The sequence below is a fragment of the Astatotilapia calliptera genome, chromosome 8, assembly GCF_964374335.1.
Source record: "Astatotilapia calliptera chromosome 8, fAstCal68.1, whole genome shotgun sequence".
Taxonomy (NCBI): domain Eukaryota; kingdom Metazoa; phylum Chordata; class Actinopteri; order Cichliformes; family Cichlidae; genus Astatotilapia; species Astatotilapia calliptera.
The window spans coordinates 3,638,063-3,663,456 of record NC_137429.1 but is presented as its reverse complement, the minus strand read 5'-3'; the positions used below and the strand labels follow the sequence as shown (position 1 = coordinate 3,663,456).

The 25,394-nt window shown below is 40.4% G+C and overlaps 2 protein-coding genes and 1 long non-coding RNA gene across 4 annotated transcripts; all 3 read left to right on the top strand.

Annotated features, from left to right (window-relative positions):
- Positions 1-1,363: 1,363 nt before the first annotated feature.
- On the top strand, positions 1,364-8,227 carry LOC113027827 (uncharacterized). Of its 2 annotated transcripts, XM_026177647.2 has the most exons (6): positions 1,364-1,490; positions 1,589-1,797; positions 2,021-2,095; positions 3,048-3,152; positions 3,305-3,458; positions 7,625-8,227. In XM_026177647.2, exons 2-6 carry the CDS (start codon positions 1,761-1,763, stop codon positions 7,857-7,859), a joined length of 606 nt encoding a protein of 201 aa, XP_026033432.1. In that variant the 5' UTR covers positions 1,364-1,490; positions 1,589-1,760; the 3' UTR covers positions 7,860-8,227. The 2 variants fall into 2 exon arrangements, with proteins under 2 accessions (XP_026033432.1, XP_026033433.1); XM_026177648.2 differs by having other exon boundaries at positions 1,410-1,797.
- A 5,655-nt stretch (positions 8,228-13,882) lies between these two features.
- Positions 13,883-19,587, top strand: LOC113032029 (uncharacterized). Its single transcript, XR_013910881.1, has 2 exons — positions 13,883-14,900; positions 18,046-19,587. It is a non-coding gene; the product is annotated as an uncharacterized LOC113032029 (long non-coding RNA).
- Positions 19,588-21,448: 1,861 nt separating this feature from the next.
- LOC145430353 (uncharacterized) lies at positions 21,449-24,805 on the top strand. The gene is made up of 5 exons (XM_080305283.1): positions 21,449-21,582; positions 22,322-22,397; positions 22,497-22,652; positions 23,109-23,198; positions 23,642-24,805. Exons 3-5 carry the CDS (start codon positions 22,548-22,550, stop codon positions 23,855-23,857), a joined length of 411 nt encoding a protein of 136 aa, XP_080161409.1. The 5' UTR covers positions 21,449-21,582; positions 22,322-22,397; positions 22,497-22,547; the 3' UTR covers positions 23,858-24,805.
- Positions 24,806-25,394: the final 589 nt, after the last annotated feature.

Sequence of the window (25,394 nt, the reverse complement as noted above, 5' to 3'; positions counted from 1 at the left end):
TCAACTCCAGACTGAAAGAGAGTCCAGCCCCTCTCCAGGAGGCTGGTTCCAGAGCCCAAGCCATGTGTAGAGGTGAGCCCGACTATATCTAGCCGGTACCTCTCAACCTCACGCACTAACTCAAGCTCCTTCCCCACCAGAGAGGTGACATTCCATGTCCCAATTGCCAGTCTTGGTAGCCGGGGATCAGTCCGCCAGGGCCTCCGCTCCTGGCCACTGCCCAGCACACAATGCACCCAACGGCGCCTCCTGTGGGTGGTGGGCCTGCGGGAGGATGGGCCCATGTCCCCTTTTCGGGCTATGCCCGGTCGGGCCCCATGGACTAAGGCCCGGCCACCAGACACTCGCCCTGAGGCACCCTCCCCGGGCCTGGCTCCAGGGTGGGGCCCCGGTAACCCTATCCCGGGCAGGGTAAACTGTTCCCTTGATGTTTTCCTCATAAGGGTCTTCTGAGAAGTGTCTTATCTTTTCACTTTGAAGCTGGTTTTGTGCTCTCTGCAGAATCAACTTCACTTTATGTCCCCTGACCGTGGATCCATGGTGCAAACTCTTGGGAATAAGTCTGCTCTGTCTGCGTTTGAGGTTAAAGTGGAGGTGATTTCCATAATCTGCTAGTTTTCTTGATTCCCTTTCATATCACAGCAGTTCAAGAATGTTCCTCCCAAAGTGCATGGTAATATGTCTGTATAGGTTCTCATTCATCCAGGTCATAGTAATCTAAGGAGTTTAGAAAGAAAGCAACTGGACTTCTTTAAATTCCTGGGAATCTCTGCCATTTGGTCTTAAAACTGAAAACACTTCAAAAAAAATGAGGGTTAAAACAATTTCAAGAAACTTAAGGAAGTTCAGTCACTTTTCAGATGATGTTTACTGAACACATCATAGAAAATCCAACTCTGACTCAAATGCAACAACCTGCTTGTTTAACAGTTAAACAAGCAGGTTGCTGCATTTGATGGTGCATTAATTAGAAAGCCTCTGTGATGCAGAGCAGCTGTAACTGTGAAGTGAATCTTCTGAAAAGTCTACCAATTAAAACCTTTTACAACATACACATTTTTCGTGCTGGGTTATGTTGACTGGCTCGAGCAGAATAAGTGCAGAGTCCTCAACATTTTTTCTGGTGCGCCGACCTTTAGAAGCTAAACAAAGATTACTTTCTGACCCATTATTAATACAAAATTATCACCCAAGTTAATATTATTTTAGCAGCAGCCACCACAAGTTTGCCCTGTCTATCACATTGCAGCTGCTGTGGCTTCCACCCACAATTTGAAAACCACTGAACTAAACATGTTGATCAGTGAATTTCACTTTATAAGCTAATCTGCGCTTCCCTTTTTACTCATTTCTCAACATTCAGTGTCTAAAATTAGCTACTAAAATATATGTGGGGGTTTTACTCGGACACTCGCAAGGCTGAAATGGTTGCAGTCAAAGCTTTTTCTGACTGTGTAACAATTGAACTAACTTGTGATTTATTTTCTTCGGTAAGCTCTTTCTCTAACTTTGGTAGGTTCGTCTTTGATCTGATCATGTTAAGTCATTGTCAGATCAGCATCTTCATCTGCTCGTTTTCCAACACTAGGCATGTTTAACAAGGATCTCTCAATGACACCCTGGCACAAATACACTCAGATGCATCTGCAGCAAGCTGAGATAAGGAGGGCTGGGTTTCCTTCTTCCTCTGAGCTCCAGGAGGGAAATTATAGCCTCTAAAGACACGTTGGGTCACAGACCTGCCTCGACTGCTGTCCACAATGATCCTCTACCTGCTCTTGCCTGCTTTTGTCCTCGGTATGTGTTTGCCTTCACTTGAGAGTTTTTCTTTAGATTTTGTGGACATTTCCTGCTTTTTGGATTTGCTTTAACATTTCCATGAATTGTTTTCCCCCTGTGTGGGGGCGTAATGAAGGAAACAGCAGAGGCAAATGAAAGTCAGAGTGAGAGCATTCCTTTTAAAAGTGGCCCGACTGGCATAGCTGATCGTAAGGAACATCTTTGAATTTGTTGTTTGCAGGTACTGTGACATCACAATCAGCCAACAGCACAGCGGGACAGCTCGATGAAGTTGTGAGGAACCAAACATTCAACAGTAAGTTCATTTCTTACTTAAAATACTTTGTACAACAGTGTCAAACACGGAAGTGGAAGCCAGAAATAGACCATCAAAGGCTCCATTTTGGTCTGGTGAATGGTTTACTCTTGTTTTTCCATTAGAAAAATGCAACTGTTGCCTATAAATTGTAACATAAATGCCACTAGGATTAAAAGAAACCTGTCCAACACAGCACATGTAATGACTGGATCCTGTGTTGGACAGATTTGGATGCTTGAGTGATCACAAAAAGTGTGTTATACTAGCTAGCCAAAGAGCAATTCAAAAAACCAGTTCATCCTGCTCAGAACAGGGTTACAAAGCTCCAGCCCTGGGCCAGGTTTATGGGCTCAAACCAAACACTTGGTGGCCTTAGACCATGAGACAAAGCCAACCCAGCCTAACAGAGAGGCATGGGCCCACGATGCAGGAGGGGGCGATAGAGGTTTGGTGCACTGTACCTTGGATTGTCTAAATAATTGCAGAGCGTTTTGTTCCAGCCTTTTCAGTGGGAGAAACATTTCGCCACTCATCCAAGTGACTTCTTCAGTTACTGACAGGACTGCTTTGATACGGTGATTTTGATAAATGACATGCAACTGTCTTCATAATGGACAGAATAAATAAGTGATTAAGTCAGCCAGGAAGCCAGGAAATTGTCTGCTTGAGACACAGATCAAGGCAGTTGGGAACTATTTTTTCATAGACTTGGAAACATCTAGTTGTTTTGCAGCAGAGGGAATTACCCCCTTCTGAACATAAGGAAGAATGCAGATTTAAAGGAATTTTGTATTGTTGTAAGTCCACCAATTACATATCTGTTTCTAAACAGGACTTATTGATGCATAAATCAAATTTAAATGCAAAACGTTTTCCACTTTGGATAAACAACCATTATGAATTCAAGGTGCAATAATACCTAGAGTGAAACAAAATGTTTTGCCTGCAGGTACACTGAAACCAAAGAATGTGACATCCACATTTTACGAAGAGAAGAAGGCGGTCGAGGAAAAACTGCAAAGTAACCAAGGTTCTGTTATCGCAGAAGGTGAAGGTAAGTTAATGATTATCAGCGCGTCTTATTTACGTGCTTTGCATATAGTGCAGATTAAACATGAAAAATTTGTCGGAGAGTCAGCTTCTGTTTTCTACGTGTGTCCTCCTTTTAGTTCATATGTGTCAGAAAAATCTTTGATTACTTTGCAGAGAGTTTCCAGGATGAGGAAAATAAAATTACTGGGGAAAACTGTGATTGGAAGTCACTGCAATTCTTCAGTTCCACCTACTGTGGTGAAAATTTTCACCAGGACATGTGGAATATCGGCAGAGATAATTGGTGTGTCCAGGAACGTTTCATCGGGTAACTGAATAAATATATCCACAAACCTCCATGTTTAACACACTGAATAATACTCGTTATGCATTTAAAAACTCAATATTCTGAAGGACAAAACAGCATGATTAGAATTATTGCTGAGAAATATGTAATCATCTTTTCTGGACTTCTTTGCATTAATTTTCAGTATTAAAGAAACATGACGTGACCTTTTAATCTTTATTCTTCAGAAAATCTTCAAAAAGCACAAAGATTCAGGGTAGTAGTGCTGTTTCACTAAAATCTATGTCATAGACATGAAACTGGTGAAGTTTTGCTCCTGAAACTGTAAAATATTCCATAATTCTGATCTATAGAGTGTTGAATAACAGGCTAATAAAATACTAGAATTTCACTCACAAAAGTTATAAATGTTTTGGACAGCCTCACATATTCAATTTTAAAGAGTCAATTCGATTAAAAATTCTTCAAAAGGCACCAAAAACATAAACTGGATGGAAATTTCACATATTTGAACGTGAGTGTTTCTGGGGATTGACTCACTTTTGGTGCCAGCCCCATGTGGCCACTCGAGGAACTGCAGTGGGATGCTGCCACAGATGGGCTCTATAGGGCCCCCTTTAATATTTATGGAATGTAATTATGGGAATAAGAAAACACATCAATACCCAGTCAATTTTAATTAAAAAAAAATGTCCATACTTACATACAGAGCTTTAAAAGGAAATGGTAATGGACGGGTTGTTTTAAAGCGCTTTGCTACTCTGAGCACAAAACTTGCCTCTTTTATCCAAGCACCTTTTTCTATGCTCTTTCTGTCTAAGGCCATATCCACACTAAATAGTTTTTGTTTGAAAACGCATCTTTTTCTCTCCGTTTTGACCTTCCGTCCACACTGCGATGGCGTTTTTGGTCAAGGAAAACTGAGATTTAAAATGCTCTCCAAAGTGGGTAAATTTAAAAAGACAGTTTTCGAGTCGCAGTGGGGACGAAAATGGAGCCTTTTGAAAACGATGAAGCATTTTAGTCATGTGATGCAGTCACGTGACCAATTCAACTAAGATGGTGGACAGCAGCTGTTTTGTTTGCTAACCCTTCTTCAAATTCTTTAATTCTCACTTGGTTTCGGTACTTTGTACTCTTGTGTTACTTGCAGCGTTGTCAGTCCTTTTAAAAAATTTTGCGCTTTTTCTCGACATTTTGCCGCGACGTTTCAAAGAGCCGTAAAGTAAATAAACGGCAGACGGAAATGATGCAGGTCAAATCGTCTTTTTTCAGTCGTTTCAACTGAACTCTTCGGAAACGAGGGAAAAACTATGGTGTGGATGCTGAGCGTTTTTAGACGAAAACACATTTTTCAAATTTATCTGGATTAGACGTAGCCTAACATTCACACACACATATATACTCAGATGGATGCATCAGAGAGCAACTTGGTTAGTATCGTTCCCAAGGGTATTTGGCATGCAGACTGGAACAGAGAGGGATCAAAGCGCCAACCTTCCGATTAGAACAAGCCTGAAGACTAGGTGAGGACAGAGGTGTTTTTACATGTACATTGTACATGTATGTCTGTGAAGGTTCTCAGTCATCCAGGTCATCGTAGTCAAAGGAGCTTGCAAAGAAAAGCGTCTGGACTTCTTTAAGTTGCTTGAAGACGTTTCACCTCTCATCCGAGAAGCTTCTTCAGTTCTAAGGTCAAATGGTGGAGAGTCCCAGATATAAACCTAGTGGGAGTGACCCCCCACAGAGGGACAAAAGGACCCCCTGATGATCCTCTAATCGCCTGAGCCAAGGTGGGAAACTGGGCGTGGGTCCCAATCAGCCAGAGTTTCGGGTGTGTTCATTGTGAAATCTGGCCCCACCTTATCATGCGAATTCCTGAGGTCAGATGGCCCAGGATGTGAGTGGGCGTTAAGGCGTCTGGGAAGGGATCTCAAAACTGGATTATAGATGGCAGAGAGTTGGTGTCGTAAACCCCCGCCTCTGTTCAAAGATGGTCGCTCACAGTGGACATAGAGGGCTTCTTTCACTCCTCTTTCAAACCATCTGTCCTCTCTGTCCAAAATGTGAACATTGGCATCCTCGAAAGAGTGTCCTTTATCCTTAAGATGCAGATGGACTGCTGAGTGACATTGTACATGTAATTCAACAATCATGAACTAATGAAAAATTAAAAATAATTGTCAGAGTGCAAAGTCAGTGTTAACAGTTTACATGCCAAATGTACCTTAGTATCAAAGTACTCCTGTCAGTGACATCAACAGTTGGCCTCAGCAGGCCATAACTGTCCACGTGCAGGAAGGAAAGCATGCAGAGAGTGTTTACCTCAAGCCCCATTTCTTCTGAAGTGGTCCATAGTTCCTGCAAGCTAACCTCTCGCTTATTTTCTTCATCTCTCACTTTACTCTGCAGCTTGTTCTTTCGTTCAGTTTCCAGTGGCAAAAATTTTTCCTTTCAACTTTATTTATACAGCGCCAAATCACAACAACAATTGGTGCTTCATATTCTAAGGTAGACCCTACAATAATACATGACACCAAATGAATAATTAAACAATATTTTTGTGATAAACTTTGATCAACTGATGTCATTTTCAGTTGACTCGACATACCGGACGAATGTCTGCAGTACCCCTTTTGACCTCTAACCAGAGGGGCGCTGTTTCATTTGTTAAATAGAACAAAATGAAACATGCATGCTAGTAGCAGTAGTAGTTTTTTAAGAAGTTAAAAATTCATATATGTATTTAAAAATATATATATATATATATATATATATACATATATATATATATAAACCGCCCGCAGGGGCGTGCTGGGTGTTTATATATATATATATATATATATATATATATATATATATATATATATATATATATATATATATATATATATATATATATATATATATATATATATATATATATAAATCCCCACTTGCCCCTGTGGGTGGTCAATCCTTCAAGCTCGAGTCCTCTACCAGAGGCCTGGGAGCTTGAGGGTCCTGTGCAGTATCTTAGCAGTTCCTAGGACTGCGCTCTTCTAGACAGAGATCTCCGATGTTGTTCCCGGGATCTGCTGGAGCCACTCGCCTAGCTTGGGAGTCACTGCAAAAAGTTTTTTGGCTTTGAATATCCAACCTTGGAATTTTCAGATCATCTGAAGGTTTACTCAAATGAAAGCATGTGTTTTAGAGAATGACTGTTCAATGAAGTGCTTAACAACTCCTGACATGTGACTTTTGTGAGCGTCATCTGGGTGTAAATTTTGATCTTAAAAGTCACTGGCTACTACAGTTTTTAAATATATGTGGAAATACTCAAATATAGTAGTGTTTGCTTTGGTTCTTTACTGTAAAACAGTGATCATATCATCTAAATTACAAAGTAAGTAGGAAAGAAGTCAAAAAGCCCATTAGGTCGATAACAAGTCACAAAGGGAAATATTCAACATCCAAACAGGCTTAAAGAGAACGAGTGCCTCTCCTGCCGAAGGGTTAATATGAGCAGTGGTCTCTTCCTTCAGCCCACTCTCTCCTCTGTTTAATTTCAAACAGGAAGCAGTTTAACCACAACAGTTTTTCTCAAGGTTGATTTGCTGCTCAGTTTCAGTGCCTGGGGGTCCAGCACAACAGTTTCATCTCATAATCTTAAAATCTATGTTTTTATAATTTCTTATGAAATATGCCGCCACCCCACACAAAAGCATATCAAATTAAAAGTTATTGGTGTATGTTTGTGATAAAAACTAAGAAATTAAATGTTATGGGAGGTTTTTGGATGATGAAAGAAAATCGTCAGCTTTAAAGGAACTAAATCAACAGAAAAATTTAAAACTTTAGGGAACCAGAACTAGACAAACACAGCATAGAGGGAGATCGCAACAAGGGACAGAAGGAAACTAAGGACGTATGTGAGATGTAAGAGTGGCTACACCCATATTTTATGTGCTGTTTTGTTTTTGTTTTTATATCTGACTCTGTTGAGGTTTCTACTTTTTTACGTACTTTTGCTGCATTCAAGTCAAATTGTGACTGCAGGCTCAATAAGACACTTTCAAACATTGCAAGTTTCATACTTTAACTGATGAAAAAACAAATACAAGTACATTAACACATTTGAGCAAATATTCTTCATTATCAGAGGAGTTGTTTCACCCCCATCATTAACTTTTCTCCATCTATTGCAGAGCTTACAGTGACCTAACACACTGCGTGGAATTTCTGGCTAATATTACCAGCTGTTTCTTCCCAAACCCTGATATTCAAGACTTCTTTATCGACATCCATTTGAAATTTTTCCAGAACTGCACCAATGAGAATGATCCGATGACTGAAGATGCCCCTCAGAAGGTGGTGATTGGCCTCACTCTCCTTTCTGTGAGCTTCATCCCCATCATGGTTTATATGGTTGCTCGGAGTTAGACGTGCACTTGTTGTACACAAGAATTTACTCCAGAGGCTGATGTATGTATTTTTTTTAACAAGATTTAAGTCATACATTTAAATGTGGTTAAAAATGTGCTTTGTTAAATCATCTTGTGTTTTTACGAGTATTGTAACACTTTCACTTTGCGTGGTAGACATCAGCAGCTATGCATAAGCGCTTGAAAGACAATTTGGCTGAGATGTTATGAACATGATGTTTAAAAAACAATGATACAGCACTGAGTTTGCTATTTTGTTTCATTTTTGTCTAACTGACAAATATGCAACATATTTAATTGCATAGTTTGACTGTGTAATCTATATAGAGGGAAAATGTATATGCAAATAAACTATACTACCTAAAATAACATCTTTTTTGTGTCTATATATAACATATGAGTCTGTGTTTTTTTCAGTGTAACTGGAAGAAAGACAGATTTTTTCCCCCAAAATGTCACCCTAAGAATAATAATAACAAACAAAAAAGTATTTACATGATACTCGTGTAGTTCTGCAAGAAGTTTTGTCATTTATCACAGACCAAAAAGTTTATTTATGGACACTTTTTAAAACCACTAAGGCTTCCAACTTCCGCCACTAACCACTCCTCAAAGCACCTGACCATATCGTTCCACCAAATTGCGCTGGTCAACATATGTCACCCCCCTGCACCATCACAAGGTGGTGATTCATCGAGGCCTCCTCAGGAACTGGAAGGACCCACAAACCAGACTCAACAACGTGTTTTAAGTTGAACTGTATTGATCTTTATTGTGGCAAAGTGTTTTTAAGAAACTGGGAGCAGGCAGGCTGAGTGTGGATCACAGATGTTTAGGAAGTTCAGGTGGTGATGTGGAGTGGAGTTGTTCCCAAACTGCAGGTAAATCTATGTGTGATCTTTGATTGTGAAGTCTTCAGACAGGTTGCTAACTGGGGCGACCTAAAGCCCCTTTTCCTTTTGAACCTACTCGGATCGACTTGCCGTGGATCAACACGACTCAACTCAGATCGACTGGTTTTCCATTAAAACCCAGTGTGCGTGTTTGCCATCATAGCTACGGGTCTGGGTGTGATTGATTAATATGCAACACGAGTGCTACAACAATGGTGGACAGTGAGGCAAGAATATACCTGCTGCTTGGTCTGTGGCTTTTCATCAGTCTCGGGGACCACAGTGGGGTTTTGCAACCATTTGCCCCATTGTTTTTGTTTCAAAAATGGTGGTTTTAATTTTTGTGAATGAGACACTTTCATGACTCGTCAACTGACTCGACCAGCAAATCGGTGGCATGCCGTGTGACAACTTCACATTTTACTACTTAGTAGGTACCAAGCAGGTATGTTTTAGTACCTGCTTGGCACCCGGGACAAGCAGGTACTAAAACGTACCTGGTACCAGGTACTATGACCTAATGGAAAACCCTGAAAACCATGGCAAACCGTGATGAGTCCAAGTAGGTACTAATGGAAAAGAGGCTTAAGAGTCTTACTTGTAGCCTGATGATTCAATATATCAATGGGTGAGGAAGGGCTGACCCAGAGAGAGACAGAGAAGAAGAGAGAGAGAAGGGAAAAGGGAAGAAGAAAACAAAAACCCAGACCCACTCGGTTCATAACACCTAGGATGAGTTGCTGGGGCATTTAGTATTTCTTGTTTATAGAACCCTATAAAAGGTTAAAGATGTGGTTTACGTGCCCTAGGAATCATAAAGACACAAGAACAACCTTTCTTTAGCACATTTTTTAAATTTAATCCAGGTCATCTCAGAGGAAAACCACAGTTTCTTTCTGCACACCTACAGCACCCAAAACCACACACCAAGCCAACCCTCCCTTTTCTGTTCACCTAAGAAAATCCCAACGAAAGTTTATGGTGAGTTCAGTGATACCATTGTGCCCAACAAAAGAAAGTTCAGCGGCCGAAAATTAACCAGTGGTCTGCCAGGGAACCGTTGCACCACCTGTCCTTACATTTGTAGCCTGATGACTTTGTATTTACTGTTTCTAGAACATTATAAAAGGTTAAAGCAGCTGTTTAGATGCCCTTCTTAATGAGTGGACACTTTGTACATTCAATTACATTCTTCTGCTACTATGAAATACTGATGTCTTTGTCTTGCAACAACTTCTGGGGGGGACTCAAATACTGATGGGACTATGGACCAAGTCAATATGGCACTGCTAAAACTGCTAACTTTGAAGAACATAAAGGATATGTTCATTGTTCATAAAGGTGTGGCAGAACACCCCCCCCCCCCCCCCCCCCATCTCAAACAGGAATATTAGATCAATCCAGAAACATTGAGAGCCGGGAAAAAAACGAAAACACGGTCTACTTTATAAAGACAGAGGGACACATAAAAAGGAATAGATTAACTCAGACACTATAAGTAGCAGGTAAATAAGAGAAGATGGAAGTGAACACACAGAAAACCACACAAGGATCTGAATTCCAAAATAAAAGAGGAAGTAAAAGTCAGCTTCAAAGTTTAAACAAAGAGATCTGAAGTGGAGATAAAATTCAAGAACCAAACTGTGACATTTATTGACTTCAAAATCAGACCAACTTCTCAGACAGCAACTGGCTTCCTTTTATACTCCACCTGCCTCAGGTTATATCTGGAATATTCTATTTTGGGGGGCAGCAAGACAAAAACCTTTTTTACATAAATCGACATCAAACAAAATCTGGAACCAAAAAAATTACATATATTACATTTTGTTGCTCTGTGCTCCATCACCCACACACAAGCTGGATTTTAGGCCTTTGTTTCATGTTGGAGCTGAACTGAGGGATCTCAGTCTGCTTGACGAAAGAGACCGGTCGCATATGTTACACATTTGATAAGTTACTTTTAATTGAAACATCCTAAATAACTTTTTACAACTGTATATGTGCATTTAATAGCGGGAATGAGGATCAGCACCTCCAAATCTGAGGCCATGGTTCTCAGCCGGAAAAGGGTGGAGTGCCCACTCCGGGTCGGGGATGATTTCCTGCCACAAGTGGAGGAGTTCAAGTATCTCGGGGTCTTGTTTGCGAGTGATGGGAGAAGGGAGCCGGAGATCGACACACTGATTGGTGCGGCGGCTGCAGTGATGCGGACGCTGCACCGGTCCGTCATAGTGAAGAGGGAGCTGAGTGTAAAAGCAAAGCTCTCAATTTACCGGTCGATCTACGTCCCTACCCTCACCTATGGCCACGAGCTGTGGGTAGTGACCGAAAGAACGAGATTGCGAATACAAGCGGCGGAACTGAGCTTCCTCCGAAGGGTGGCTGGCCTCTCCCTTAGAGATAGGGTGAGAAGTTCGGCCATCCAGGAGGGGCTCAGAGTAGAGCAGCTGCTGCTCCACATCGAAAGGAGCCAGCTGAGGTGGTTCGGGCATCTGACAAGGATGTCTCCTGGGCGCCTCCTGGGGTTGGTGTTCCAGGCATGTCCCACTGGGAGGAGGCCCCGGGGCAGACCCAGGACATGCTGGAGAGATTATATATCTCGGCTGGCCTGAGAACGCCTTGGTATTCCCCCGGATAAGCTGGAGGAGGTGGCTGGGGAGAGGGAGGTCTGGGCTTCTCTGCTTAGGCTGCTGCCCCCGCGACCCGGCCTCGGATAAAGCGGATGAAGATGGATGGATGGATGGATGGATGGATGTTTTCATAATTTCTTGTCTACTATGTCTTTCTCCTCCTAACTCCTTTGTGCATTATCATCATCTCCTGAACTGATTTCAGGGCTCTAACACGTGAAAGCATGCATAAACATGTTTATTGTCATGCATACTTATAGCAGATGAAACATATCACCCTCACGTCTCCGGAGAGCTAACAATGAGCTATCTAAATGAAGACAACAGCTAGTTATAAGCGAACATTATGCCAGCTAATGTTGGACTTGACTGTTCTAAAAAACACTTTTTCCTTCTGAAAACATCACATCATATGAGAGCTTATTTGATAAGTGTCCAACTTCAACAATGTTAGATGTGCTAACAGTAGCTAACAGCAGCTAATAGAGGATAACAGACGGTAATAGAGGCTAATAGCAGCTACATGTGTTTTAATCACTTCACTTTATTATGATCTATGATAAAGCAGGCCATGCTTTGCAAGTCCCTAACCTATGAGTACACAGTAGTGTGAACAACCTTTAACCCTGACTAAAATGTTTATTCATTTTAACACTGAGAATGAAACCATTTACTGCACCACCCAAAACCACACACTAAAATCAGGAGTTGTCCACATACTTCTGACCACAAAGTTCACATAGTTATCTGAGACCTGCAAGCATGAAGAAAGCAAATACTGAAACTTTTTCTTTGTTTTTGTCCTGAAAAATATTAAGCAATGCATTGTTAAAATCTGATTTATAGTTATGTGACCTTATGGCAACTTAATCTGACTAAGAAATCAACAGTCAGGCGAAAATTCACTGACTTGAAAAGGACTAATGAGCTCCATCAACCACTCAAAATCCTTAACCTCATACTCAAAAGCTATGATCTGTTGGCTCCAGCAGATGATGATAGGAATCGTAAACACACAGGAACAACCTCTCTTTAACAGCTTTTAATGAATTTCCAGGTCATCTCAGAGGAAAACCACAGTTTCCTTCTGCACACCTACAGCACCCAAAACCACACATCAAGTCGGCCCTCCCTTTCTGTTCACCCCAAAGAATCCTAATGAAAGTTTCTGGGGAAGTTCAGTGATACCATTGTGCCCCACAAAAGAAAGTTCAGCTCAGTGTCAGAGGTGTCAAACATAAGGCCCCGGGGCCATTATCAGCTTTCTGTGGTCCAATAGATATGGGTTTGCAATGTGTTAATTACACAGCACTAAATGAGGTTTCTTTACTGTCTTGCTGTTTTTAAGCTTTTTTTTTTTTAGCTTTGGTTTCTATTTGGATTTTCTTACTATGCTTCTTGTGTTTTAGGCTCCTCTCTCAGTTCCACACTGTGTTTCTTCTATACACTACCACTTGTTCTTCTTGCCTCTGTTTTTTGTTTGTTATTTCCTGTTTTGCTTTGAGGTTTAATTTTCATTTGAGCGTCACTTTCTGTTGTTGCCTCCTAGTTTTCACTTGCTCTCCTGCTACTTTCTTAGGTTCAGCTATGTGTCAGCACAAGTATCTAATCAGTCAATAACATTGCAGCAACTCAATGCTTTTAGGCATGTAGTCATGCTCAAGGCAACCTGCTGATGTTCAAACTGATCATTGGGGTGGGGAAGGAAGATGATTTAAGTGACTTCAAAAACTGCTGACCTACTAATTTTTACAGAGTTTACAGGGACTAGTCTGAAAAAGAGAAAATATCCAGTGTTAGGTATTTTGATACCATAGTAGCATTTACAGGATATTGTTTTATACAGAAAAGAGTTGCTCAATAAGGCCCAACTACTAGTTGTTTTTCTCTTTCTCTGTGACCCAAGAATTAATGTGAGACTCACAAGCTGGTACCTCAAGGTCGAAAACACCACAGAGATGAGACCACTTCTTTACTCCCATCCTCCCTTTTCCTTATCTCCTGGAAAAGGCTCGTTAAAGGCTAGGTGGTTCGTTTCAGAATTCACTAATGAAAGAACTCTGTATTTTATGTCTAGGAGTGTATTTTGCTGGGATGATCATAAATTATAGCTGAACTGATAAACTACACACAGGATACTTCTTTGTTCACAAGGCAGGAAGACGTTTCCTTATTTGGTCTGTACCGGTTTGAACTGGGAAAGCTGACACACGAACCTTTTTTCATCTATATAAACTGCTGTGTATCAAATAAACCTTTGAGTTGATTTGGGAAGACAACCTGAAGCAGTCTGTGTTTCCTTGTTCTCCCAAGCTGCTCCCGGCGCTGTAACTAACCCAGCTGAACGGCATACCTGAGTGTTACTTTAAATAATTAGGAATCTTAAAAGGAAAGGACAAAACTCTGCTTATCGCTCACGCCACGGAGGAAACCCGGGATGGCAATTTCCTTCAATTTTGGTGTCAAGAAGTGGGATCCCTGACAGAAGGTAAATATGCGTCTTTCATATTTATATAGAGACCATATTATACCTCTCTCAGTGATTGATCCATAAAGAAACGGGATATGCTGACGAAGTTTCACTTAGTGATCCAGAGAGATACACTGACTGACTTCCTCAGTCCCCGAATAAAGTAAATTAACCCTTGTGTGGTGTTGGTGGACACAGGAAGTTGCCTGTTGTCTTGAATATTTTAATTTTGTTTAAAAAAATAATAATAATTAATTGTTTAATTAAACGTACGTTAAAAAGTGAGAAGTTGCTCACTTAGAAAAGTGACACAGAAAGTTGCCTGTTGTCTTAAATACTTCTCGTTAAGTGAGAAGTTGCTCACCAAAGAGTGACACAGGGAGTTGCCTGTTATCTTGAAACGTACGTTAAGAAGTGAGAAGTTGCTCACTCACAGAAAGCTAGTAAATAATTAAATTTAATTTTGTTAAAAAAAAAAAAAAAAACGAAAGAAAGAAAACTGAAAACGGGTCTCACAGACCCGATTACCATACAAGGGTTAAAAGCAGTAAATTAAAAGCAGAAAGACACAGGAAGTTGCCTGTTGTTTTACGAGAAGTTGCTCGTTAAGCGAGAAGTTGCTCGCTAAGTGAGAGTTGCTCACACAAACAAAAAAATTGCTAGCAATAAATTTAAAGTGACCTCAGCTGTGCCGCAGCGAAAATACTAACCTAAATCCTCCTAGCGTGTAAACCCCTCTGGAAATCACTGAACATGGGTCAGAATAATTCAAAGACCACAGACAGGTCCGATAAAAAATCTAAAGTACCTGTAAAACCAAAAATTAATAAAATACAAAATAAAGTCTCAAATAACGGCTCAGTATAACTCCCATTTCCGGTTACGTGTAACCTACGTCCGCGAATCGGTGAAGACGTCCATGATCACGTATCCAGAACATGCGGGAGTGCTTATGTGACTGACTTTGTTTACAACTTAAGAAGTTCAATGCATTCTAATTTCTTTCCGGAGCCTTATCCCGAACGATTATCGCCAGAAAACAGGTCAGTAGAAATGTTGAATATCATTTGTGATAAGAAAAGTAGTCTGCTTAAAAAGTCCTGTAGAAAATATATGACAGAATGCCGCGACGTGATGCATCAAATGTTACCGCTATGGACAAAAGGAGGGTAAATAATGACAAAGTCGCCGATTTCTTTAAGAATCTAAAGAAATTCCTGCTAACAATGTCCAGAGACAAAATTGACTTAAATGCAGTAACTATGTGTAAACAGAAGCCTGATGAATCTATCCTAGTATTCATAAAACGCTTTATGCACTGTTGGACAAGCTAGAGGTGCAAATTTAGCTCAGTTTTCCAGCAGCCGCAGACACCCAAAGCAAAAATGAATTTGTGTATTTAATTTAACATAAAGGGTGAAATGTTTGCTGACACTGATAACAGCTTATGTTTTCTCTGCCCTATGTACCGACATGATGGAGAAGGAACATCCTCTGTGTCAGCTGGACCCTCAGCAGAGAATGAACTCAACATCCTTTTTGTCCGGTACTCTATGTCACACACTGTGCCAAAAAAAAAAAAAAAACGTGTACAGACGCCACTACCAGGTAATCCCATGACTGGGAGCCACACTTTTGTTTCTCTAAGGTCAAACAGTGATTTTGTCACATAACTCAGACATAGTTTATGACATAACTACACCATGTCGTCACATAGATCTAACCTACCCTATCCACTGTACTATTTCTGCAGTTACATTGCCAGCTGAATACCAGAATATGACATTGTGGTCTAAAAGTGAGAATGATATAGGATTTATTGACTGCATACCTTATCACGCACAGCTAAAAAACAAAAAGCGAGTATATGTCAGGCAATGTCCCCTTTCCACGGAAAAAGCCGCAGCTCTAGATGTCATCATAGGAGATTTATTGACTACAGGAGCAATAAAGCCCACACTCCTGTCAATCCTGTGCCAAAGCCTAACAAACCTGGCGTATGGCGTTTCATACAAGACTTAAGGCAAATTAATGCAGTCAACATTCCTCTGCCACCTCTCGTTTCAGATGTTCACAGCATATTGACATGCATTGCATACACATTTTACCGTGGTGGATTTATGCTCCGCTCCTTTTTCTCATGAAGACACACAGCCGTTATTTGCATTCACACATAGAAATAAGCGGTACACTTGAACTCGTTTGCCCCAAGGCATGATAGACAGCTCTGCTGCTTTCTCTATGGTGCTTCACTCCTCCTGAGGGCTGTACTCTGATCCACATGTGGATGACCTCCTCCTCTGTGCTGAAAGTGAAAAACTATGTCAAACTGCTACACACATGCTTCTCCAGCACCTCCAAAAGACTGGCCACAAAGCATCTGCAAAGAAAATGCAGTACTGTCAGACTTCTGTTCAATATTTGGGATTCACACTGTCTCACGGAAAACGTTCCATGACTGCAGACAGGGTCAAAGCTGTGACCTCCGTCCCTCGTCCCACTACACAGAAGGACATGTCGTCCTTCTTAGGCATGGTGAACTATTGCAGACAGTGGATACCAGACTGTTCTTTTCATGACCACATTCTGCGTGAATGCTGCAAAAAAGAGAAGCCTCCTCGAATACTGTGATCCACAGAAATGACTGTCTCTTTCAATGCATTAAAGGGAGTGCTGACCTCCGCCGGCCTGCCTGAGAGCAGTAGCAGCTTGCTCTATCATGATAAGGGACTGCGAGAAGCTTACACTCTCACATGACACTATTCTACACACCAATCACAAGGTCACGACCATTGTAGCAAACATAACTAAACAACATATGCAAATCTCACTATAAAAGCGAGCAGCACACCTGATTCGCCAGCACATTTATTGATCCTATGCTGTGTTCTTCTGACCACAGGATGGCTCAGACAGGCTTGACGATCATGACTGCATGACACGTATACAGGAATCCACAGCACCACGTCCAGATTTAGAGCAAACACCTATCTCAGACTCAGCCACGGTTTATGTGGACGGGTCCTGTTCAAGGCCGAATGACAACTCATTTCTTTGTGGCTATTCAGTGGTAACAGTGCCTGACATCATACTAGAGGCTCACTCATTACCATTTCACTCAGCACAAAAAGCAGAGCTCATGGCTTTAATACGCGCCTGTGAGCTAAATTTGGATAAGCATGTGACGATTTACGCAGACAGCCGCTATGCATTTGGCGTTGTGCATGACTTTGGCACATTGTGGAGACAGAGAGGATTTAGATCTGCTGATGGAAAATAAATTGCTAAATTCTGATTTTGTTCAAAGACTTTTTCAGGCTATACAGCTGCCATCGGCCGTTGCAGTTGTAAAAACGAAAGGATACAGTACAGCTGACACAGACGAAGCAACAGGTAATGCCTTAGCAGACGTGACAGCCAAGGCTGCAGCTGCATCACAGCTCCCACCTCCGCAGGAAGTATTATCTGTGCCCCTACAGCTGCCACTTGTTACACTCCCAGACTATTTAGGAACAAATGTTGATTTAAAATTCATACAAGAGCAAGCCTCTGCATGTGATTACACCTATTGGGAGAATAATGACTGTACCTTAGATGACAGAGATGGCTTATACAAAATCTTAAGGGTTTGATTGCCCTCCCGTATTCCCTGATGCCAGTCCTTGCCCGACATTTTCACTGTGTGAGTCATGTCGGACAAAGAGGGGTAATAGGGGCAATAAAATCAAGATTTGTAATTGAGAAAACATCACACGCAGTAAAACGCATATTAGCAACCTGTCTAACATGTGCACGAACTAATGTAGGTAGCCCAAAAGCAGAACATCAGCATTTACCACAACCAGATTTTCCATTTCATACATTACAAATTGATTTCACACATATGCCAGCACAAGGAAGCATCAAGTACTTACTGGTAATAGTGGATCAATTTAGTAAATGAGTAGAAGCTTATCCAACCTCAAAAGAAACTGTAGAAGTAGTCTGTCAAAAGTTGAGCAATGAAATAATACCCAGATTCGGAATACCTCACCAGATTAACAGTGATAGAGGATCTTCATTCACATTAGAAGTAATTCAAAAGTGTGCTAAAACTTTAATGACCTGGGTCAAATTACTTACTCAAGTCCTGTGTGAGATTAGAATGACTCAATCTACAGTAACCAAATTATTTCCATTTGAAATAAGACTATTTCCAAGACCATGGTCAGCTTCCAGAGGGGCACCGCTAGTAGAAGGTGATGTATATTGCATTGTCCACTGATGTTCACAACCTGGTAGAAAAACTGAATAATAACTATCAGAAAGTTTGTCTCTCTCAGCTTTTCCCCTCCACAGTTCCACCAGTGGAGACAAGGAGATGCATGTTGGAGAAGCCACTAAAACCAAGGACTCTCTGGGAGGCCGCGCGTGTTCCAGCCCCCAGACTGTACTGGCAGTGACGAAGAACCAGCATCCTCACAGACGGACAACCTCAGTGGATTCATGCCAGCAGGGTTAAGACCAGCCCAATCGGACCATCTCAGGCGTCGGATCAAGCAGACGACATCTCCGGCGAGCCAGCGCCCGGAACTAGAGCAAATAAACACACACGGGTAGATGACATCTCCGGCGAGCCAGCGCCAGGATCCAGTGCACACACACAATCACTGATTAACACACAACGCCGGAAAGAGCCAAGACTCAGAAAGCCCTTTGATCCCCCACCTGAACAACAACAAGGTACTCAAACATCCAGCAGGAACAGAAAGCCAAAAGTACCACATGATGTCTAACCTGATAAAGCCAGACTCATTCCATCCTGATAATGGAGAAAATGAAATGCCCATTGTCATCATACGACGCTTATTCTGTGTCTCTCGAACCTGGGACCAGGCCAGGAGACGACTGAAGAACTGTCTTTTTTATATATTTAGGTTATTAATCATATCTACTGCATTAACCTTAGGATTTTTATTTACTATTTCATATTGTAAACTGCAACCCTGTTCACATTTCTGCAAGCCACATTTTCAATGATAACCCATATAGCTACCAGTACAGCCACTTCAATGTATTTGCAATTAGCACAAATTGATCCTGAGGATGTGCCAGATGTTACCAATGATGTTCCTGATGTGTATATTGAACATTAGGTTGTGAACTATTACATTTTATGATTTGCTTTTTATATTATGTTATTACATTTGTGATTTTTCCTTTCTATTTGAGTTATTATTTTTAAAAAATAATAAAAGAGGGGAACTGTTAGGTATTTTGATACCATAGTAGCATTTACAGGATATTGTTTTATACAGAAAAGAGTTGCTCAATAAGGCCCAACTACTAGTTGTTTTTCTCTTTCTCTGTGACCCAAGAATTAATGTGAGACTCACAAGCTGGTACCTCAAGGTCGAAAACACCACAGAGATGAGACCACTTCTTTACTCCCATCCTCCCTTTTCCTTATCTCCTGGAAAAGGCTCGTTAAAGGCTAGGTGGTTCGTTTCAGAATTCACTAATGAAAGAACTCTGTATTTTATGTCTAGGAGTGTATTTTGCTGGGATGATCATAAATTATAGCTGAACTGATAAACTACACACAGGATACTTCTTTGTTCACAAGGCAGGAAGACGTTTCCTTATTTGGTCTGTACCGGTTTGAACTGGGAAAGCTGACACACGAACCTTTTTTCATCTATATAAACTGCTGTGTATCAAATAAACCTTTGAGTTGATTTGGGAAGACAACCTGAAGCAGTCTGTGTTTCCTTGTTCTCCCAAGCTGCTCCCGGCGCTGTAACTAACCCAGCTGAACGGCATACCTGAGTGTTACTTTAAATAATTAGGAATCTTAAAAGGAAAGGACAAAACTCTGCTTATCGCTCACGCCACGGAGGAAACCCGGGATGGCAATTTCCTTCATCCAGTGAGCAGCAATTCTCTGGGGGAAGTGGATCTCAGAGGTCAGAGGAGAATGGCCAGACTGCTTTGAGCCTAACGTAAGGTTTAAAGTAAACTTAAATAACCACTCATCTCAAAGTATCTCTGGAACCAGTTCAGTTTTATTTATATAATGCCAAACTACAACAACAATTGTCTCAAGGGGGTTTATATTGTTGAGGTAAAGACCCTACAATAATGCAAAGAAAACAGAGAAAACCCCAACAACGATATGACCCCCTAGGAGCACTTCCTTTGGCAACAGTGGAAAGGAAAAACTCCCTTTTAACAGGAAGATACCTCCAGCAGAATCAGGGCAGGAAGGGGCGGCCATCTGCCAGGATTAGTTGGGCATGAGTGGATGACAACAGGACAAAGACATGCTGTGGAAGAGAGCCAGAGATTATTAACACATCAAACATCAAACACATGAAACCTGGGTGCCACTCCTGCAGCTAAAAACAGGACACAGGAGGTACAATTAGCGCAGGTTCACAATAATAATAGTAATAATAATAATGATGATGATGATGATGATTAGTGGTGCAACGGATCACAGTTGATCCGTGATCCGAACCGCTCCCACTCCACGGTTTGGCACGCACGTGATCCAAAGATTCGAAAAAGAAAAAAAAGCGGTCCAAGTCGAGGAGCAGAGTTTGCGGCATTTAAGCAGCCCTTTGCTGCCCAATCCGACCGGGCTAAAGCTATTACAAAAGCTATTGGGGTCTATAGCTGCAGACATGAGGACGTATTCCGTTGTGCAAAACAAGTGGTTTAAACATATGATGAACATGGTTGAGCCATGCTGTGATATCCTGTTGCGCGTCCACTTCAGTAAAAAGCATGTATGAGCAGGAAAAGTCTAAAGTTATGGCTGAACTGTCCCAGGATTCTTCTGTTTCCCTAACTACAGATGGGTGGATCTCCAGGGCAACATAAAGCTACGTGACCGTGACCGTGCATTATATCACAGCAGAGTGGTACATACAAAGCTCTGTACTGCCCTATATTGCACATTAATTTGTTTTATATGAGTTTTTATATGAGTCTTACGTTGAATGTTTTTTAATGGGCAAAAAATATGTAAATAAATAAATGGTGAGTTACATTTTTCTTGTCTTTTTTCTTTTTTTGCTGATCCAAAAATCGATCCGATCCATGACTTAAAATCGTGATCCAATCCAAACCGTGAGTTCTTTGACCCGTTGCACCACTAATAATAATAACAGATAATAGAAGACTGAATAATTGTTGCTTGCTCTGGTGACTCTTGAATTGTGCTCCAACGTTTGGATGATAGGTCAGAATTTGGCATAAACAACATAAATGCATGGATCAAAAGCTACTGTTTAATGGTGTGGGGGATATCTTCTTGGCATACATCTGAGCCTTATTTAACACTAAAGTATTGTACACTCTAAAAAACGATTCATGGGGTTAGTAAGTAAAGCTTAAAATTAATAGCTTTTTCTGCATAAAAAATTAAGTTTGTTGCATGTACACATTGTAATCAGTTGATAACTTAATTTAATGAGTTGGTCGAAATGAAAATAAAGAAAACAGTCTTAGCTCAGTAATATATCGATTTTGAACAGACATTTCTGTGTTAACTTAACATGAAAGTGTATTCAGTTAATACAACTTAAAAATCTCGTAAGCGTCCTTTAAAAGCTGAGTACAAGGCTGACTTGCCCGGACATGTTGTGCTCTCAGACCACTGATCGAAAGAAACGGAGGCAAAGAGAGAAAGCAGAGAAGCGGCATTTTGTACGGAACATTATCAAACGTTAAAGCTTTGTGGTGAGTACAATTTTTTGCCTTGTTTTATTCACAGCAGCTAATAACTCTAACTTTAACTCTATCAACACGCACTGCAAGAAATCCTTTTTACACAACACTAAACTCTTCCTCGGTGAGTGGTGGTGATAAGCTAGTAACGTTACACTTCTGGCTAACTTGTGAAGTAATTCGACCGTAACATTAGTCTTTGTTAAGTTTTGTTTTACGGTGGCAGCCAAATGGTGTAAATTGACACTGAGCTTCTGTAGCAGTAGTTTTAACTCTGCAAAGACAGGGTAATACATGTTTTTCTTCTTTCTACTTTGAAATCGTTGCAGCGTTGATGAAGGTTTGACCAGCAAAAGGCTGGGCCATTTTACATTCATGACTAAACAAATGTAGGTTACTGAGTATACATTCGGTTTAACATCGATGCATTTTGATGTTTAAGTCCTAGAGTTATTTTTATGTGAGATTGAAGTTTGTTAATTGAGCCCTAGCTGAAGAACAGCCTGTGTCAAAGTTCAGTCAAAAAACGCGGGCGAGGAAGCGAACGCCATGTTGTAGAAACGCCACAGGAAAGATCTTAAGTAACATTCATAAACTAGTTGTTTTAATGACATTACATTGAGTGTGCATTAGCACATAAAATATAATTTTGCTCTTTTGGGTGTTAACTGCAGATACATAAGCGCAGTTGTATCACTTAAGAAAAAATATCTTTGATTTGGAAACATAACATAACATTCTCCATTCGCAGGCAGGAAGTTGTCAATCAAGCACCAAAAATCAATGACCTGAAAGAAAGATGGCCTGCTCTTTTTGATGCAGTTCAGGTAAATATTTTTCCATAAGATAATTTGCAGTATGTATTCTTTTAAAGTAAATTGTATACATTAACATGTTGTGCCTATTTGTGCCTTTTTTTTATACAGATAAACCAAGAATTCAGAAGGATCACCACTGTTAACCTGGAGACAACATTCATGGCAAAGCTGGACCAGTACTCTCAGAAAATAATGTCCTTGCTGTCCTCAAGAGGAGGGGCTGCAAAAATGCGCATTCGGCGCATCCAGAACATGCTGCTAGAGGTATGAATGAATGAAATGTAGTTTATTTCAAATAGGATAATCCACTTTTTTTTCCAATAGGTGATATTGAGTCTTAAAAGGTAGCTGTTTACAACTCAACTATGTCAAATTATTGTTTAGAGCTTGAGGCACAAATATCAATTAAAACTATAAATACTTAATAATAAAACAAATTATAGGTGATGTGGATCATGATTGGCAGAGTAATTTGCAAGATTTTGCAGTTTTTCTATTTGTTACCTGGATTTTTCAAGTTCATGAATTGATCATTTCAGAGAAATGGCTCTTTGAAATGATCAATTCATTATTTTGATTATCACTGGAAATCTATAATTGGTACAGTTCAGGCCATATAAAGTCAATCCTTTTTTTTTTTTTTTTTTATTGGATGGGATGTAATTATCAAAAACCCATCCTCCTCGAAGAGCAGTTCGACATTCTTTTTCTTATTCACAGGACGATTCTGTGGAGAGAAGGCGAGAGGTCGCTATCTGTGGCTTAGTGGTGTATCTCAGGGAAAAGGAGGAGGATCTCTTCAAAGAGCAGGTAAATCAGACATGACTATACTTTGTATTAGAGGTACGATCTAATCTATTATTAATTGATTTCTAAATTAATCGGCAACTATTTTGATAATTGATTGATCGGTTTAAGTAATTATTTTAGAAAAAGAAGTCCAAATTCTCTGGTTTCAGCTTCATAAATGTGAATCGTTTCTGGTTTCTTTACTCCTCTATGACAGCAAACTGAATATGTTTGACATTTGAGGTCATCATATTGGGCTCTGAGAAACATTGACATTTTTCACCATTTTCTGACATTTTCTGGACCAAACAACTAATCAGATAATCGTCAAAGGAGCTTGCAAAGAGAACCTTCACAGACATAATCAGATAATTGAGAAAATTGTTAGTTGCAGCCCTATTTTGTGTTACTCTCATGTATAAGTATGATTACTTAAAACATTTATATTGATTCTGATCTACCAGGATGGTGGCGGGGATATTACCAATGAAGTGATGAAGATTGTAACCAGAGGTGCCACAACGTCTGATCCAGCCAGCGCAAGGATCATACTTGAAGGAACAGAAGTCCTAGCAGACCTGGATGTACCCAGAGCCTGTGCCTTGCTAATGGGGCTGATATATGCACTCAACCTCAGCTACCCAAAAGAACTGAAAAACACTTTTGAAAAACACTTTTGAAGTGTTTCAAAAGATATTCCTCGAGCTGGATGATCTGAAAGCCAGTCCTAAGGTAATGTCACTAAAAAGTAAACTGTTGTACTAAAAAATGTGAAGAGTGAGGCTATCCTCAAATTAAACGGGAAATGTTCCACTGTTGTTTGCAATGTGTTGTGTTACATACTTTACAGTAGGCAGTAGGTGTAAAGTTGAGCGTTGAGCATTAAGTACACCTAGTTAAAAATAATGCACTTTAAAAGGATAGCTCGGGTCTTTTGAAGTGAGGCTGTATATGAGGTACATATGTATTGTGAGTGTATTACACACAGTAGATGGCAGTCAGTAAGCTCCACCTACGGAGAAGCAGACGGGGCCACCGGCACGCAAGATGAGCCTCCATCCTAATAAAACTGATGTCAGTTTAAATGTACATTATATCAAGAATATGTTTACTGCTTTATTTTGCTATCAGACAGCCTTTTCTGTGAGGAAAGAGAAGTTCTACTGCTTGTTGTTTCAATCGCTCTGGCCCACCAGCGTCCATGGACAAAAACAGCAATTTTACCTGACAGCACACAGGAGTTGCTGGTCTCCTGCTGCCTTGATCAGTAAGTGTAATTGTGTTATTTGGTGACTTTGGTGTTAGTTCGGGTTAGTTCAGATTTACCAAAGTCACACAAACAAACTGAGCCTATCGTGCGTGTTGGTGGCAGGAATGTGCTGACTGCTGTCTACTGTGTGTAATACACTCACAATGTACTTCATACTTAAAAAAACCTAAACTATCACTTTAACACAAACAAACTTGAATCAGAGCATGACTGTCAAAATGTTCAGTCTTTTTGAGACAGATTTACAGGGGTGTTTTATGTCATTTATTTTATGGAGGCAACAATTTTGTCTGCTATTGAAATGTCAATGAGTCTGGAATGGTGGACTGGTGTTCTAATAAACAGTTTGATCATAAAACTGGAATTTCAATGTGTAATTTATTGTATAATTGTAAGTTATAAGTTATTGTAAGTTACTAGTACTCAAAAAAATTAAGGTAACAATTTGCATGGATATTTCTGAGTAGAATAAAAGTAAAAAAATAAGTTTTAATAACTAAATGGAGTAATTTTTTAAACAATTAAAATTAAGTTGGTTCAACTTAATTAAGCTTGTAGAGGACAAAGCAAATCATGTTGTTTGTACGTAAGGAATAGAGTTTGCCTAACTAGAGAACTCTTGTGGCATTTACGCTATAGTGGCTAAGCTGAAGTAACTTAAAAAGATCCATGCAAATTGTTACCTTAATTTTTTTACGTTAAGCCAGCAGATCTTTTTTTAGAGTGTAGCTGATCATGTCCATTCCTTTATGGCCAGAGTGTACCATCCTCTGATGGTGGAATCCATCACGGTGATGTTCAAATTATCTTAATTTTGGCCTCCACACTGACCAATCCAACAGAGCACATTTTGGATGTGATGGAACAGAAAATTCCCATCATGGATGTGCAACCAACAACTGCAGCTGTGTGTTGCTATCAGAGATGGGCAGTAACGCGTTACTGTA